We start from the raw sequence: 17,802 nt of genomic DNA, 5'->3' as shown, positions 1-17,802 counted from the left end.
AATGAACTGAAAAAGAGAACTGTGATTTAACATACGGCTATAGTTTATGTATGCGCATATGCATACATACATAGAGAACTAATTTTCTCTTCTTTTTGTTGTTTTTTTTTTTTCCTTCCCCTATAGTGCCTTCATTAAAAAACAAAGACCTAACATATTTCTCGAAGGAATAAGAGTATGTGTGATAAAATATGCAGTGCATGTTCCGGTGTAGTCAGGTTGGTTCTGTTACCCTGACAGCCATGTTGACTTTCGCTGTTCAGGTTTAGGAGTGTATCTGGAATTCCTAAGCAGCTTTGTCCTCTCTTCCTTTTACTCCCTCACGTAACAAAAGGAAGGGTCATCGCTTCATAACAAAGAAGTGTATTCAGATTAAGTATCCAAACAGATGACTCCTTGTTTAGCCTGATTTGCTAGCTGGTTTAATCTGTTTTGTCCACTGCCTTCAAGCTTACAATTTTTTCCACTCCGATTCACGAAGAGCAAGCAGGAGCAATATGAGAGGTTGAACATGGCTGCAGTCTTTTTGGCTTTAAGCTTGCTTTGATCCTTTTTAAATGACTATACCAGGAGGACTCCGCAGTTGCACAGAAACTAATTTTTCTCCTATTATTTTCATCAATTCTACCCTAACACCACCGACTGACTCAGGAAGCCACTATGATATTACCTTACTGACATTGCTGGTAGTGGGATCTTACAGCTTTTGTATTATTCCTTTGTTAGCCACGTTTACTGGGAAAAGAAGTAGGTTGTATTTTTTATTTATTTTTTAAAGCATGTGGGTTTTTGTGGAGGTTGGTAAACATATGCAATGTTTTGACTTGCTGATTTTTCTTCAGTTAAATTGTTATACTTGATGAGAATGATGGTAAGATTTTGTGAGTATAATGAATTTAGGTTACATATGATTCACATGTTAGTATAGTGAAGTTTTAATGACTTTAAATCAAATTGGAAAGAACTAATCAATTTACTTTGTACTCTAATGTTTTAAGTAGAATGCCGTTCGTGTTTTTTTGTTCTTTCATTTAGTCTACACTAACGTCAGGAAAAAAATCTGTATTTGTAAACATAAAATGTTTTTTATTAGATTGGTGGGACATGCAAAGATCAGGATGGGAGGTTTACACTCTGAATGCTATTAAACTTATGATAAACTATTGCGGTCCTGTCAACAGTATTAAATTGACAAAGTTGTTTGGTTTCTTTTGCTTAAGGACTTTGCCTTGTGTTAGTGGAAAAAAAAAAAAAAATACAAACCAGAGTGTTTCTCCTGCTGTGTCAGCTCAGCCCTTTGTTATGGGATATCCTTGGATTGATAATTTCCTGTGGCAGCATTAGGCATTTTTTTTGTCTGATGAACACTTGAGTTTTATGATTCTTTTCTCTAAGACGACTGACTATTTGAGAAGCTTGGAAATAGTGAAGCTGAAGTGTTGTTGTTAGTAAAAGTATATTTTGCATGCAAGCTGTCAGTTTGAGCATTGAAAAAATGGATTTTTAACAGTAGATAAATCTCAGTTTCAATGCTGAGCTGAAAATACTATTGCTTGAACATACTGAAATGTTTAAATTCTGAGGTTAAGAACAGAATCCAAATTTGAATTTTGAGGTTAGAATAATTGCATACAAAGGAAATGGTGTTTCAGAAGTTAAGAAGCTGGTCCTAGAAATTGACTTGGAGCTGCCTTTCTATACAGTCAATACTTCACTAAAATTCTGTTAATGAGTTGAGTTTTTAAACCCTTTAGATCTTAGCTGGGGTGAGATCACTTTGTAACTGTTCATCTTTTATCGAAATTGCAGTAGCTGCTTCTGATTCTGTCAGTAACCATCTTTTGAATCCTATATTGACCAAACTTTGCAAATTTGCCTTTTTTTTTTTTCTGCACACAGCCTGGTTAGCTGATTCCAGGGCTTCTAGTACAAAGAAGCAGTGCCCTAACTAGTCCCACACCAGAAGTGTGCTCACTTGCCCAAAGTGTTACTTTCATGGCATGCTTCTGATTTGGAAGAAGATAGCACAGCAGTTTGTAGGCAGTTGTTGGCTGCTTGCAGTGAACTCTAAGTAAATATCCTTGATTTAGTGACTTACAGAAAAAACTAAGGACTGCTTCAGGCCTCGTGGTTTACTAAAACAAATTGATTTGAACTATCTGATGTTGATCAGGGTCAGATTCCCACAGAATAACTGTGATGTTGTGTTATGCCAGTTGTTCCTCACGTATAGATTTTTTTGCCAGTATTGAGCTTTTGTGCCTTTAGAGAGGCTCCAACTTTATTTAAAAAAGAAGAGAGGACTTCAGTTGCATATGTTTCTAAAGGGAAAACAGTTCTGTCGTCCTTTTTGTTGTTGAAAATTTATTGATTAGTGGCCAAAAAGCATCTTTTAGAAACAGTTAACTTACATGGCTTAGGCTAGTACGTTTAAAGACACTAAAATAATCTCAAGACTAATGTTCCATCTTTTGGTAAACAATATTAGGTATGTAGTTCACTTTACCTTAAAAAAAAAAAATTATCCTCATTAAAATACTAATCTGAGGCAAGTCTGTTATTATATGAACCTCTCCCCTTTTTTTTTTTTTTTTGTTTTAGCTCCTTAAAAGACTAGAGAAAAAGGCACAGTGTGACAAACTATTCCACTGTGACTTAGTTTTTGCTTGTCTCTGGTAAATGCAATGTCAATTTCTTACTCTTTAGTGTGTCAGTATACCTAATATTTAGTACCTGAACCAAAGGATGCTCAATCTATATTTACTTCAGAAGTATTTTCATATTTTTTCTGGAAAAATAAAAGAATGCTTTCCCTAAGTTTCTGTTTTCTTTTTTTCAAGTAAAAATTTTCATTATGATGCTAAACCCGAACCTCACTCAAGTCCCTGTCAAACGAAACAAAACATCTTCTGTAGCAACTGCTGTCCCTTTTTGCAAGGAGTATTTTGCCGTATGACTTCAGCTCTCTCTTGGGGAGGAGGTTGTCTTCTGAGGTCTGCTGTCACTGAGGAGGTTGCTGTTAGGAGCAGAAACTACAGGAACCTTTCTTAAAACTTGTGTGGTAGCTGGTGAATGCAATTGGGTTCACGTGTTTTTTAGTGCTACGGAAGAAGTGCAGGGTCTGCTGGTGGTGCATGCACTGTATCATTGAAACCGTGCTAAGCTCAAATGAAAGAGAACAGAGGAAGGTGTTGCATGAGGAAGTTGTCTGAGTTTTCTTTGGTTTTTATTTTTGTAACAGTCAATGCTGAGGCTGGAATGTCTTTGTGCACTGATGATGCTTTTTCTTGGCTTAAACTGAAATGTGTTCGACATTCGCTTTGTACAGCAAGATCAGACTTCTAGTTATGTATCTTGCTCAATATATTTTCATCTGTACCACCCTTTTATGCACGGTTCAAAACTGCATGTCTAGTTTTGAGAAGCGTTTAGAACAGCCATAGACCGATCTATTACAGTTCATCAGTCTGTACTGAAGATACCGGAGATGGTCATAATATTTTTATTCCAACTTGTGTTTCTTCTAACTTTAGCCTTAGGTAACACGAGTTTGTTTTGAGGATTTAATTTTCCCCAAACTAGATACTGCTTAGAGCAAATTGTTTGTTGTTCTGTGTTGCAGCTGCGAGTGCCACAGTCGTCATCAAGAATGGAGAATGGCCTTCAAAACCAGCCTGCCAGAATGGTACTTTGGGATCTGCCCCTTTGAAAGCAGTACCAAGACCAAGATTACACTCATTGAAGTCAAATCCAAAAGGTATGTAAGTCTGTTTGTAGATAGAGTGAAACTATAGTTACTACTGCTACAGCACCTTACCTTTTGCAGATGGCTGCCTCCTGAAGCAGTGTTTATTAAACAGTGGTCTTGGAAAATAGTGTGAGGAAGTAAAGTCCCATCAGTGGTGCTTCAAGTTTTGTAAGATTTCATAGAAAAGCTAAAATATCCTTTGTATTGTTGTGATTGACTAGGGTATTTCAGGCAAATGAGGAGGAGGTCTGCACTGTGATATGGCGATGGTTTGCGTGGCACAGGGACTAAATGCACTTTGCTACGTGGCAGGTGTCATTGCATGGGGTTTATGTTGTTTTCATAAGAGTTCTTTCTGTCACAAAGCTCAGGCACAGACTTCTGTGGTTGCTGGTGATCTGCAGGGTAGACCTACCTTGAGTTTATCCTGAGCGTATGGTTATCCTCGTCCTCATGCAGATGTTGCATTATCTTCGCTCCTTTCAGGACAGAAGAGACCTCAGGGGATGGGTATATTTTTTTGAATCAGGTATTACTAGATGAAGTATCTTCTTCTATAGATGAATGACATTGTTCCATCTTTCCAAGGGAAGAGTCCTAGAAACAGCTTAGCTCTTCATGCTACTTCTTCTTGCTAGTCTTCTTGCTGGCTGAAGTAGAAGCAGAGGTTTGCTCTAATATTTAATGGAGATAAGACAATTGTTTTCTTTAGCACCAGATGATGAAGCATATTAATTTAAATGTACTTTCGGACTTTGTATTAAACACTATTCTGGTTCCTGTTCCTATTTGGGCCAGGACTGCTTGATGGGCCAACAGTGCTTCTCCACTCAAGGCACAAACTGAAGTTGACAACTCGTTCTCTGGCCAAAATTAAAGACATAATGGGAGCAGATAAATAAGCTTTCTGTCTCTCTCTCCTAAATCCTAGTTATAATCAGCTTGTTTCTGACTGTCTTTGTGGTGAACTGGTTATTGTAATTGGATAAACCCAATTAAGTACTATGCTCCTGCTTTAGGCTTAAGTTTTAAGCTGGTATCTGACATAAATGAGAACAAATAGAAGAGATGCCTGCTGAATGTCACGCTATAATGACATGCTTTAAAATGATAAACAGTGAAAAGAAACAGAATTTGCCACAAACTATCAGTCACTTTGAAACAAACACAAATTATATAGCTGTCTAACAAGCTGATGCTTTCAGCTGAGGTCCTACATATGCGACACAACTATGCCTTGCTCAACGTCCTCAGTGACCTGGGCGCTAGAAGCATGCCTTCAGCACCTGAGGAAGCAGTGTGGTTAGAAGAAGCTGGTATTCCCCCCTCAGCTCAACGTTACTTGGACTACTGTGTTGTGTTTTGGGGCCTTCCCAGTTCAAGGGGATTGTTTTGAAACTGGAAAGTTCAACTTGAGACTTAGGAAGATGGTTAGAGTCTGTGACCACAGGACCTGTGAGGAGGGGTTGAGGGTGTTGAGCTTGTGTAGTCAGGCAAAAAGGGGAGTGAGATGAGATACTGTAACAGTCTGCAATAACTTGAAAAGGACAACTGCAAAGGTGCTGGTGTCAAGCTCTTCTCAGATGTGGCAATGGGCAATGATTGCAAGTTGTGGAGTGGGAGATGCAGTGTTGCCTGGTGAGGTCGTAGAGCCTCCCTTACGGGAGGTTTGCAAGACTCAGCTAGACAAAAGCATGGTCAAATTATCTTGTCTTGGTGGTGGCCCTGCTCTGAGCGGGAGGCTGGTTCGCTGGCTTCCAGAGGCCCTTTCAGCCAATGTTTCCGTGGCTGTGTTGTATTTGCTGCCGCTTTGAGACTTAAGTAATTCGATCTTGATGCTAAAGTAAAATCTTCATTAATGTTTTCTTCTGCTTAGAAGCCTTGTTAAAACCATCTTTCTATTTCTTCCAATATGAGTTCTGGTAAAACAAAGTTAAGTTTAAATATAGCTTAAATTTTGTAGAAGGTGTTTCTTTTTGGGTTTATTCAAGTAGATTTGTGCATCTTACACTTAACTGTAAATATGTAATGTTAGGCATGTCTCTAATTGCTGACATATTTGTACTTTTAAACCTGAGCTAAGCTTCTACTTCTAGGAGCCAAGGCCAGGTCTGCTTCATTGAACCAGTGCGTACCAAAATCATCTGGGCCACTGCACTCAGCAAGGAAAGTCAGTGAGGCTAAAGGTAATTGACTGTTGGGTAAAGTCAATTTTTCACTTATGTTCTTGAATCCCTCTGTCTTGAGAAAGAGCAGCTATGCTGTATGACGTCAGAGTAATTGAGATGGTCAGTCTGCTCTTTCTCCTTGTAGTTCAGAGTATTGGAGACTGGTAATGGGAAGTGTTCCTCGTATGTTTGTTTTATTGGGGGGAAATAAAGTCATTCATTGTCCGCTATCTACTTGAAACTTACATCCCATGAGCACTCAAAATACTTGGTAGTGTCTGCTAAATGATGTTCTGTCACCTGCTTATTAGATAGAATACTTGCAAGACACAACCCACACTACATTTCCCAAGTTTGTGTTTAATTTAAGCAAGATTCTTGTGAGAGTGTGCTGATCAGCTTTGGCTGTTGAGAATAGTATTTACTCCACGTTTCTGTATCAGATTCTTGTTTTATCTTCAACTTTTAATTGAAATCAGTCATTTTTCCAGACTGAATCAAAAGAATAGATATGAATCCTCAGGCAAACTGTAAGACAAAATTGTTACTTTGGGAGCCAAGTTCCATTTGCATGGCTGAGGTGAGGGAAACAAGCACAGTAAAGGCACAAAGCAGATTGTTTCCTATTGAAATACCTGCTATTGGATCAGGCACTATTTGTAAAGCCTGAAGAAAGCTGATTTGTCGAGAGACCTTTTATGAACTTCTACACATGACTTCTGCACTTACAACTAGCAGTCCGAAAGAGTGCTTTCATTTAATTAATGTCGTTTGAAATAATGGAGTTCTTTAGATCAGTTTTCACATGACTCTAAAACAATACAGTAAGAGTAGATTAGCTTTCTCAGTGCTTTCGTTTATACCTGACTTGATTGGTAGCACATTTCAGAGTGCTTATAATTTATACTTTTTATACAAATAAAATAACTGGAGCGTATAGGTGGAAAAAAGTTACTATGATACCAGTAGAGACAATTGTTTTTTTATTTTCCGTGGTCATCTATGAATGAGTAAAATGAAATGGTGCTACTTGGCTTAAGTGAAGTGTGATAATTGTAACGGGAAAAAAAAATGTTTGGCTTTTTTTGAATTCATCATGAATTTTCCTAATAATTTAACCTAATGCTAAATCTTGCTGTTGAACATACCATCAGCCATTGGAAGAAAGAAACTAAAATTGTGACATTTGAGGAGCTTATGTCAAAAGAATCTAAAAAAAGGCACCCTCTCTGTCCCTTACTGGCTTGAAGTGTAATTATCTTTTTTTTTTTTTTTCTTCTGAACATCGTAGGTACTCCTGGAAGAAATGGACACCAAAGCCTATCTTGTTTGAGTTCTGGTGAGCTTTCTGAATGCATTTCTATATCTTCTGTATTAGTATATTGATTCTTTTCTTGGAAGAAGAGTTTTCCAATGGATAATTCCGTAAGCCATCACTGATTTGCATTTCAAAGGATATGGAGAAAAGTCGTGGATTTTTTTTTCTATTTACTGTCTTCTGGATAGCCAGCTCTTAGAATATACAGTCTGTACTATCTATTGCTCTTTCCAGTGAAGGATAAGGAGGTTTTAACCGTAACCGAAAAGAAAAGTATGGCAATGAAACTTGGATGTAGTTTTTGCTGTTTAGCCGCAGTGAGGTAAATAATGGTTAAAGCTTGTGTATTGTGGCTTTAAATAAAATAAATAAAAGAATGATGCAGAATAACAGGTAGTGCTGGAAGGTTCATGGTAGATAACCTTTTGGCGTCAGCTGTCTCCATGTGTCACTGCAGACTACACTTGAATAAGAAGTTGAAATTATCTGAGTGTGTTGATGTGTGTGTCTGCTTGTATGGCAAGGGGAGGAGTGGCAGCTGATTAAGTGACAGATGGCGTTCCAAAATCTGGCAGAGTTTTAAGGACTTCATATTGGGTTTGTTTTTAGTGTTTACGCCAGTCAGGACACCTGGCACTAGTTTCTGTCTGCCAGGAGACAGAAGAGTCTTCAGATGATGTTTCTACTTCCAGTGATTTCCAGGTCTTTTCAAGAGAGTTGGCAGTCTAAATTAATTTCCCAAGCATCAGTGTGTATTTGCTGAATTAAAAGCTGCTTGTAATTAATTACTCATTGAAAAGCCCTTTTTGAAAGAGACTGAAGATTACTGGAAAGCTCTGTGTCCCCTGAGTGAATAGCAGATGTCTTTCTGAAAGAGGTGCCATAGCCAAGCAGATGTTACATATTTGAGTCTGGAATTACTGGGTAAATCAGTTCTGATCTGTAACTCTGGTACTGTGGCAGTATGTTCTAATTTCCTGTAGTCATAACATGAGTCTAATGCTTTTGCCTTTTACTCTCTTGGCTGTCAAATGTCTGCATATTAATTGTGACCAAGTACCTTGCTCAGTATCTCCGGTTAAGAGTCAGGGCTTCTGTCATGCAGCAACCGTAAGACTTTGCACAACATGCTTATTCTATTTTTGTCTTGCTTTTATTGATAACTGACTGAAATAATGTTAGTTGAAGTATAACCTGGCTCTGATTTTCGTAAGCTCATATGTGGTCCTTTTGTATAGGAGTGTAGAGGGTAATACAGCTAGCAACATAGTGTCTTCATTAGCTCAGTTGAGGAAACTCATGATAAGCAGCAAAGTCCATTTTTGGACTAGAAACAGAAAATTAAATTCCTCTTCCACTTACTTATGATAGTCTTAAAATATAACTTTATTTTCCTCTAAATTTAGCATGGCACTTTCTCTGTATTTTCCATGCAGAAAAGTAGTTAGTACTCCCTCCCCTTCTTACTAGCTTAATATAATTTTTCTTGCGATTCATCTTTTCCAACATAATAAAGAATGTAGCCACATAGCCTTGAAGTATTATATTCAATGCCATAAAACCACAGCTATAAACTCCAAATTGGCTGTAATATTTAGTGATTCTTTAGCAAATGATCTTTAGCATCATGCTTTTGCCAGTTGAATAGCTGTATTTCAGTTTTTGTCTTAATAAACCTGAACTGTTTCCTGTACTGAGTAAGCTTCCAAAATTGGATGATATATTAGACTTCCAAGTTAATATGTTTCTAACTTATACAGAGCATTGATATAACTTCCTATTTATGCATGAAAAGTTTTCCATTGCAGTATTTTGCTTTTTTTTAATAAAATTTTTTTTATTATTATTATTTTCTAGCTAGCTCTTACAAGAGAATAAAAATATTGTGTGGTTGCTTGGATATTTTGCATTACAATGCCTTACATTTTAGGGAAAGACAAATGATCTTTTTTGAAATGAACTGAAATAATGCCAGCTGGTACCATGTAGAATGGGGCCCACTATTTATTTATTTATTTTAGTGGCCTTGATATTATAGTGAAGCTTTGTTCTAGTGACTTTTAGCTAGCTAAAGCTTTTGTTCTTTTATTTCAGTGCCATAGTTAGCTCTACAGTTTTTAGCCTCATTCAGCGAGGAGGTCCAACCCCACTTTTTCTTGCCCGTCTGCTCTGTCTGAAGAGTCAGGGCTAGTTTCTTGAGGTGATACTCTCATAAGAAATGGATAACCATACTATGCATTAAGTGTCTAGCTGAATTGTTAATGTTGCTTTTATCATTACTTCACGGATGGAAAAAATAGCAGGCGTTTCCAGGATATGACCTCTGTTCTCTGACTGCTTGTTCTCTTTATCCATTTTTCATTCATTTACAGCAATGATGCAAAGCCACACAGAAAGTGATGTGTCAAATTGTGTCAGTGTGGCATAGGTGATATCAGAACTGAATATCTGCCTATATGACACAGGCAATTTGATGATGCAACATACTGTTAGTATGCCTGTAGAATTGGAGACATTTACCTATTTGTAACTGTTCATTCCTTGTTCATGTTAAAACATTCACAAGGCTCCTTCTTGTTCATTCTGTGGTTTTTTTTATGGGTGATATTCCAGAGGGTCAAATAATTTCTGCAAGTTCTGTGACATATTCCTTCAGCACTGCTTAGGCAAAATTACTTTCTTGGTCATAATATGTTTAATTACACTTCTTAATTTGCTAACTTGAAGTAAGAATTAATTGTGCGCTTACTGTAACGTCTTAATGTAAATATTACTAAAAACTTTGCTTCTCGTGAGACAGAATTTTGAATTAGAGGCAAAACTGCCTCTAAAAAGGCGTAAAAATTCATATTAAAAAAATCCCGGAGGTCCTAAACCAGTTTTTTAAAAAGACACAAAAAGCCCCTTCAAAAACCCCTCCAGCAATTCTGTTAGAGGGTACATGTTGCAGAGCTCTACATGGCAGTTTTTGAACAAACTATATCAGTATTGTCTAAATAGTAATTTTAAGTTTCATGTATCCGCTAAAAAAAAAAAAAAACAAACCACAAAAAAACCACAAAACTGACAACATTCTATGGTAATGTGGAAATTTTCCACAAAGTAAAACTTCTCCTGTTGTTGAACCAACTCTGCTTTTCTTTCAGTATCTTCTAATGCTGTACTTTGCAGCTCACAGGAAGTAAGTTCCCTTAAGAATCTTATAGGAAATGGTTTGAAGGGTAGATATCTTAAACATTTTAAAGCTCTTTCACTGGAATAAACTAGCTATCTTCTGCACTGAAGTTAAAACCAGGAGGAAGATTCTGCTTTTTAACAGCTAGTAGTTTGTACAGTGCTTAAAGCACTCCAGGCAAAGAAAAAAGCAGGGAGGATTTTGTTCCAGGTCTTCCACATTGCAGAAGGTAGCATCTCTGACTAGTTCTAACCAGGAATTTCAGTATAGATGTGTTGAGATTGAATTCTCAGTCCTTTGTGTTAAAAGCTTCAGCTTTTGTAAACAAGCTGAGTTAGTCGGATTTTCTGTCTTTAGCCCTCTCTCCAAAAGGAAAGCCTGGAAATTTTGCAGAAAAACTTGAACAGTTTGTAAACTCTGTAGGGTGAAGAAGAAACAAGATTACATTCATTATTAGCTTAATGAAGATACTTAATATTCTACAGATTGGAAATTCTAGGAGTTGAATAAGTTAGTCTTTTTCCTTTATGTCTTGAAAAGGAAAAAAGATCAAGCTTACGCATGTTTTGCAGATATTGGTACTGTTCATTGGACTATTTTGTTGCCTCTCTAGCTGTGATATAAACCCAGCTATAATCTTTTTTTTTTCTAGATGATTTTTTGTCTATGTGAACTATGAGGACTATCTGAATGACTTAATTGTCTCATGCGATCTAGCCTTAGAATGCCTTCAGGCTAATAAGGAAAATTCTTATAAACAGACAGCAAAGCTAAAGTGTTATAGCTATTACATGTAAACCAACTATAAAAGCAGGTCTTCATTATGTCACCTGTATAGAAACAAATGCAGAATTAATCTAAATCTATGTGAAGCTGAGTTTCTTATTAAATGTGTTCATTAGGGAAATACAATGATTTTTCTTTTGAAGAGTTAAGGGAGTGTCTGTAAACCTGAAATAACGTTTGAAACCCAATAGCTGTTGCTTTTTTGGCCAGATCTTTCCAGCATTACCAAATAAAGTACAGTACAACAGGTGGGTCTAAGGATTCAGTTCCTTGGCTGAGAACTACTGTGCTCCAGAAGTCTTCAAAGTGCAATGGCTGGTGCTGATGTTCAGAAAATGCCACCCTAAACTCCAAAGTAATCTATTTTGAGTGGTTTAGGTTTTTTTTAAATACATGCGGGTTTTTTTAGATACATAGTATGTTTGTCGCAGTAGAGAATAGGATGCAAAAAAATGAAACACAGACGACATAGTCTTAATATCTTCCAGAGTGGTCTCTTCAGCTGTCAAGTAAGTATATCAGTGTATTTGCGTGCGTGTTCCTAGTGTTCTTCCCAAACTTAATCTTCTGAAAATTAGCACTTCTTGAGAAAGTTGTCTCTTGTTCCATGCCGAAAATCAGCACTGCTACCTGTGCCTTCAACGGGTATCTTTACAAAAAAGCCAGTGAATTTCAAAACCTCAAGGCTTGCTATGGAGTAACACGTGGGCCAGCTCTGTTCAGATGATGGTATTCTGCTGGGAATTTCTCAAATCAGTGGACTGAAAATGTTGGGAGTATTGTTACAACCCCAGCATGAGGATTTGATGTGGATCCTCTGTTTTCCTATTGCAACAGAGCATCATTCATTAAGGCCTGTTGTTGCATAACCTGAATGTTTTTCACACTATGAGGTCCATTTCTTCTGTGAATGCTTTTAAGGAAGGACCTGTGTTCTGGATTTTAAGTTAGATGTTTCAGAGATGTTTATTATTATTTTAATTCCAAACTTATGTGAGAAACTTGCTCTCCTGCTCTGCACAGCCATACTCCACACTCTTGGTGACATGGAAGTATGCAGACCTTCTATGGAGGGAATGTTTGTAGTTTACTTCTGTGGTGTTTATTCTGATGTTGGGAGGAATGTCTGTAGTTCTCTTCCATGGTATTTATTTTGATGTTTCACAATAACAAGCCACGCAAGAGAAGAACAGAGAGCTGCAGTTTTCTCACGCTCCTCTAAATATTGAAGAGGTCAGCCTCTGCATGAGTAGAGGGGGCAGCTGAAATGGATATCCGCAGATTGTATCAGCTCAGTCCAAGGGATGCTTAAAGAAAATTTCCCAGTGTTGAGAGCTGGAGTTCAAGGCTTTTCTAGCATGGAAGTCTGTCCTAGTGGCTTTAAATTATAGATGTCATTGTTAGGATTAGCCAGAGATAGTGCTTTTATTACTATTCCATCTGAACTATGTTTAAAACATGTAAATTCTTACTAATTTTTTTCAGTAATTAAGGGGACAATAATTTTTTATTTTGTTAGGAAACTAGAGCTTTGACTGACCATCAGGGTTCTGTACTGGTAGCAAACTGTTTTCATGATGTTATTCCTACCTGAGTTTCTGTGTGCAGTGCTGAATTACGTCACCTTCTTGAAAAGGCTATCCTAGTACTTGGTTCTTCCTCTGCTATCTTCTTGTCTCTTCCCTCTCCAGTTAAACTTAGATATGGATCTCTTCTGATGTTCTCAGACTTGTATTTTTTTCTTTGACTCTCTGGAGTTCTTTAGATTATACACAGTGTTTTATGTGTTTGCAGTAAACAGTGAATAATGGGTGTCATTATACTGGATTTCTTCCTTACCTTTGAGGTGAGGTGTGTGAGATATCCCAAAGATGACTCTTGATGTCCCCTAACAATATTTTTTTTAAAAATAATTATTTTGAAGTCCTCTGACTTGTTCATTCCAGCTTTCTTTAAGTCCTTTCTGTATGCATATTTCTCAAGACATTTTTCAGCAGATACAGTAGCTGCCCATACTGTTGTTGTTGACCCCTGTTAGGGAGGTAAGTTGACATAATACTTGAAAGACCGTGGAACAGTCCCGGGAACATGAAACTCATGGATCGTGTGTCAAAGACAGTTCACCATGTGGTAAACTGAATATATGTCTGCATTTCTGTCTGCACACTTGGAGCTATGAAGAACATACAAAGCCTACAGAGATAAGTGGAACATATCTGTTGTGAGTTGTCTTTAATTTGCTCTGTGAACCTTCGGAGTTGTAAACCAGAGTTGATAAAATACTGACATGTCTTAGGAGATATACTTGCCTAATTGTCCTTATTTGCAATGTTGCTTTTCAGTAGAGGCTGTCTGGGTCCTAGTTGTTGTTCTGAGGCCACAGATGAGGAACAGTTGCACAATACATATAAATCAGTATCGTGTGAATAAATAAATAATAGATCTGTAAGCTGTGGCCTTAAGTAAAACTTTTTTTTTTCCTGTGTTCTTTGGAGCCTGAGCTCACAAGGACTCATGTATACACCTAGCTTGCTATAGAACAGCAGAAGTCCCTAGCACAGATGTAGTTGGTTTTATTGACGCATCTGGCTACATCATTGAAACTTCATATCTTAAGGCATGCTGTCCTAATAATAGTGACATTATTCACTGTTGTCAAGTAACAGTTTTTCTGCAAAACACTGTAGGATTTTGACTGAGGCAGTCTAACAAAAATGCCATTTTGGAAGGGACATCCGACACATAGAAAACAACTTACTGCTCCTGTAAGTTTAAATTATTCTTGCGATGGTTTGTTGCATTCTCAATTCTGAAAGAACACAGACACTGTAAATGCCACCACTGTTGCGTGAGAGACAAATCAGCCTGATTCCTGTAGCTGTTTGCCTGGAAATCCACTGCAGCGTCCCCTCTGTTTGACAGGCTGCTGAATTTATAATGGTTAAAAGCTGCTGTGTACTAGAACAAACTTAAATTATTCAGGATTCTCAGGTCCCGCTCTGAGGCAGGAAGAGGTTTGCTTTTTTCCTCAGGTAAGGATTGGAGCCTAAAATAAATCCTGAAGCTGCAAGCTGCATTTGGCATGGCAGCGAGTATTGTTGCCTGCAGGAAGGTTAGCTTTTCAAACTGGAGCACTGGCTAGAGAAAAGTGGGCACAGAAAAGCGGAGAGGGACAGTCGTCTTCCGGAAACAAAAACGAGGACACAGATGACCCTTTGGCTCTTAGTAGGTTCCTGCTTCTCATGTCTCTCTTTGCATAAGTAGTCACTTCTCTGTTCTTCCTGGATTAAAGCATGCCAGTGAAATCCATCTGCTCTGCACTGCCCATGCTGTCTTATGACAAGGAGCCAGTTGTCCTCTGCGTGGGCTTCTTGGATCTAAAGACCAGAGTCTCTGATTTAGACGACTTTGCAATGAGACACTTAACTGTACTGTGATTGTTGGATGTGGAAAGAGTAACAGAAACAGCAGAAACGTATACAGATGCTGCAGAGTTGGCCTCATGAGGCTGGATTGACGAGCCTACGGATGCCAGTGCCCTTAGCAATATGACAAGAAAGGAGCAAAGATTCCCAGGGAGTGGCAGATATGCTAAATCTACTGGGGTTAAAATAGGTCTAGCCCCACCGTCAATCTGATTGTGTCATCAGGTATTGATGCATTTAGCAACCCAGACTAAATTACATGGTCATAATGGGGTAGAGCCTCTTTCTCCAAGTTGGCCACCAGTTTTGTGCTTGGAGTTGGAGACAAGCCAGCAGTAAGGTGCTAGCAAATAAAATGTCAGTCCTTTTGTCCTCTGTTTGAGCTGTATATCACCTCCTATTTTATTCTGATGTTTTGTGGTGCTGTTTTCCATCACTGTTATCCAATGTCAGGATAGAAAAAGCCCTCTCTGTGACCCTCCTATTATGCATGAAATGTAGACTGAAAGTCCCTGGCATGCTGTGTTAGGATCCCATGAATCATGTCCTGGCTTTGTACCTTGCTAGCGCTGGGCACTAGATGGTTGTAGGAGCACAGGCACAGGCTTGGAGGTGCTGTTTTCCTGAGCTGAGGAAACGACACTGGCGAATGCACAGCCACCACTGTGGTGGAGTGTACCGTGGTGTAACGTAGAGCTCTGGCAACCCTACGTTGGAGGGACCTCTCTGGGAGTTAAAGCTCTCCTGAGAGCTGTTTGCATAGGGATGGGCGGTCCTCTTGCTGGCTGCTGTCAGAGGCCGGGTGCTAGATGGGACTGACATGCCTCTGTTGCTTTTTATTGGTGTTGTCAGGTCCTACTTCTGTATAAAGCAGACTTGTTTTAGATTTGTGGGGTTAGCAGGACTCCAACCCCAGAGGCTAAAAAAGCATTTTCCTCAAATCAGAAGTTTTCTTGAAAAATTGATACTGTGATGTATCTGTTTCTTCATGGCCTATTTCTATGTAGACAAAGGGTGGGAAAGAGGAGGCAGTGAAAATCGTATTTATGTATCCTTTTAAGAGGAGTTTTGGCCTCTGCTACAAGGGCTTTTATGTCTATATTGAGCTTTTTATCTGCTTATACTTTGTCTGGTGATTCATTCCTTCTTCAGTCTCCAGACGAGTTCATTACATCACACTTGCCCTCTAGGGATTCTTTGTTTTAGCTCTTGTTCCTAGGAAGGAAGTTACAGTTTCAGTGGAGTACTTCAGCTTCTCTAGTTTTACAGGCTGATGAGAAGTTCTTTATCCTTCTCCCAGGCACCATTGCAAGGATGGGGAGAGTCGAGGGGTTGTTGATTGGGTGTGGTTTTTTGTTGTGTGTTTTTTTTTTTTTTAACTTAATTGGACTGTTTCCACCTTTGTGAGCATCAAATTGGGGTGGTAAGAGAACATATACTTCATGCAGCAGTCCCTCCCTTGAGGAGCCAGGGAGGGCAGGCGGAAAACAAAAGGGAGTTCCAGTGGGTGCCCTGGCAGAGAGGTAAAACCTGATGTGGATGGGTATTGAATGGTGTTTGAGCACTGACTTGAAAACCTGGTCAAAATCTCAAGATGCTTTCATTAGGATAGGATTTGACAATATTGATACAGTATTTGAAGAGATGGGCTAATGAACTGTGATGAATATGCAAGGCTACTGTTATGTACTGTAACAAGCCTTCCAACTTACTGCTGAGCGTGGTTTCCAAACGTAATCATCTTCCAGCACAGAAAGGAGGCAATGCCTTTGATAGTGGTGCTGGATTAGGAGAGGATGTGGATCTACAGGCTCTTGGAAAGTTAGGTGAACACACGTTACTAGTGCCAAAGCTCTTCAGACTAGAAGGAATAGATGAGAATTTTATAGCAGTAATGACATGCATGCCCTGCTGTGTGCAGAGGCTGCCCTGGGAACCAAACAAAAAAAAGCTTATTTACTGTCTTTGTACTTATTTTGAATGGTCTTGTGTGGACCGAAGATGTATATAGCAATTCAGAGTTGGTGGTGCTGGGAAATAAATATTTTGGTACATGATCATAAAACATTGAGCAGTATTCTCCCGCAGTGCGCTGTGGGGGATGGCTTGACGGGTCCGACGGTCTCAATGCTGGGCTGCAGCTCTTTTGCTCTACTTAGTGAGCTGCTTTTTTGTCACTGCACTGGCCAATGTGATGTCAGAGATACCCAGAGAGCAGGATAAAGCAACAAAATGCTATTTTTAGTTCTAGCTGGTGTGGTAAATAAGCGCTAGAGAATTTGAAATGTGTCTTGAGCAAGTAAGATGTAGTATTAAAACGTAATAGATTCGGGGTAAGGAGAAGACAGGTGAGGCACCACTGGAATGAGACCTGTCAGTGTGATTATGTTTGCTTTGGGTTATACCTGCTTCAGAGCAAGTTGGGTTAATGGTTTCTGGAACTAGAAAAGCTATCAGAGGGATAGGTGCTAGAGAGCTCTAGCTGTAGTTCGGTGAAATGGTAGAACTGCAGAACCAATGGAAAAGTACCTAATTTTGTTGTCTCTAAAAAGATACAAAGGCTGTGGAGGGCAGCTCTTGGAGCAACCCAAAAGAAGGTATGAGCTGTTTCTGTCTTGTCTTCTGCGTTGGCTGAGATACTTGGGTGGTCTCTGCTTCTGCAGCAGCTGAGCAAGGCAGCTACTGGCTGCAGGCAAAGAGTGAAATGTTTCGCTTTACACAGGAGGGTGGCCAGTGCACGTCTGGAGTGCCCTAGGATCAAGTATTTATAGTCGTGTTGTAGGTGAAGAATGTGACGTTTTCTAATCTCTGTGAAACAGTTACTCCTCTATTTTCTAGTTTCTAAGTCTATCTTTCATTTTATTTTTGCTAGTGACAGCTGAAAGGGACCAGGGGACATGCAAAACTTTCGAGCTCATCAGGTAGTAAGAACTATTTTATTAAGAGGGCTAATTAAATATGGAGACAGTATTTAGAAGAAACTCCTGTAAGGCTATTTGTTTGCTACAATGTTTGGGTGCCTTCAAAACCCAGCTGACAGAGATCTGTTTTAATATGAAATTGATGCCTGCTTCCTTGCTTGGCTTCTGAGAAACAAGCATCTGCAGTGTTGAGCTGCCAAGCTAAATAGTATTTCCCTTAAGGAGATCTCAAATACTGAGAAGTTGTTAGAGAACAGACTG

General features: G+C 38.8%; 1 protein-coding gene across 3 annotated transcripts in view; it reads left to right on the top strand.

The window, feature by feature from the left end:
- The window catches only part of MTUS1 (microtubule associated scaffold protein 1), a 91,013-nt gene that overhangs the window by 17,795 nt on the left and 55,416 nt on the right, over positions 1-17,802 (top strand). For all 3 annotated transcript variants that reach the window (XM_086611852.1, XM_009981933.2, XM_086611854.1), the window contains 3 exons: positions 3,623-3,757; positions 5,845-5,934; positions 7,208-7,255. In XM_086611852.1, coding sequence (XP_086467978.1) covers positions 3,623-3,757; positions 5,845-5,934; positions 7,208-7,255 — 273 coding nt within the window. The remainder of the gene's footprint in view (positions 1-3,622; positions 3,758-5,844; positions 5,935-7,207; positions 7,256-17,802) is intronic.

This window comes from Tauraco erythrolophus, chromosome 5 (assembly GCF_009769465.1).
Source record: "Tauraco erythrolophus isolate bTauEry1 chromosome 5, bTauEry1.pri, whole genome shotgun sequence".
Lineage (NCBI taxonomy): Eukaryota > Metazoa > Chordata > Aves > Musophagiformes > Musophagidae > Tauraco > Tauraco erythrolophus.
Note: the sequence above shows the minus strand (reverse complement) of the source record. Positions and strands in the feature narration are given on the sequence as shown.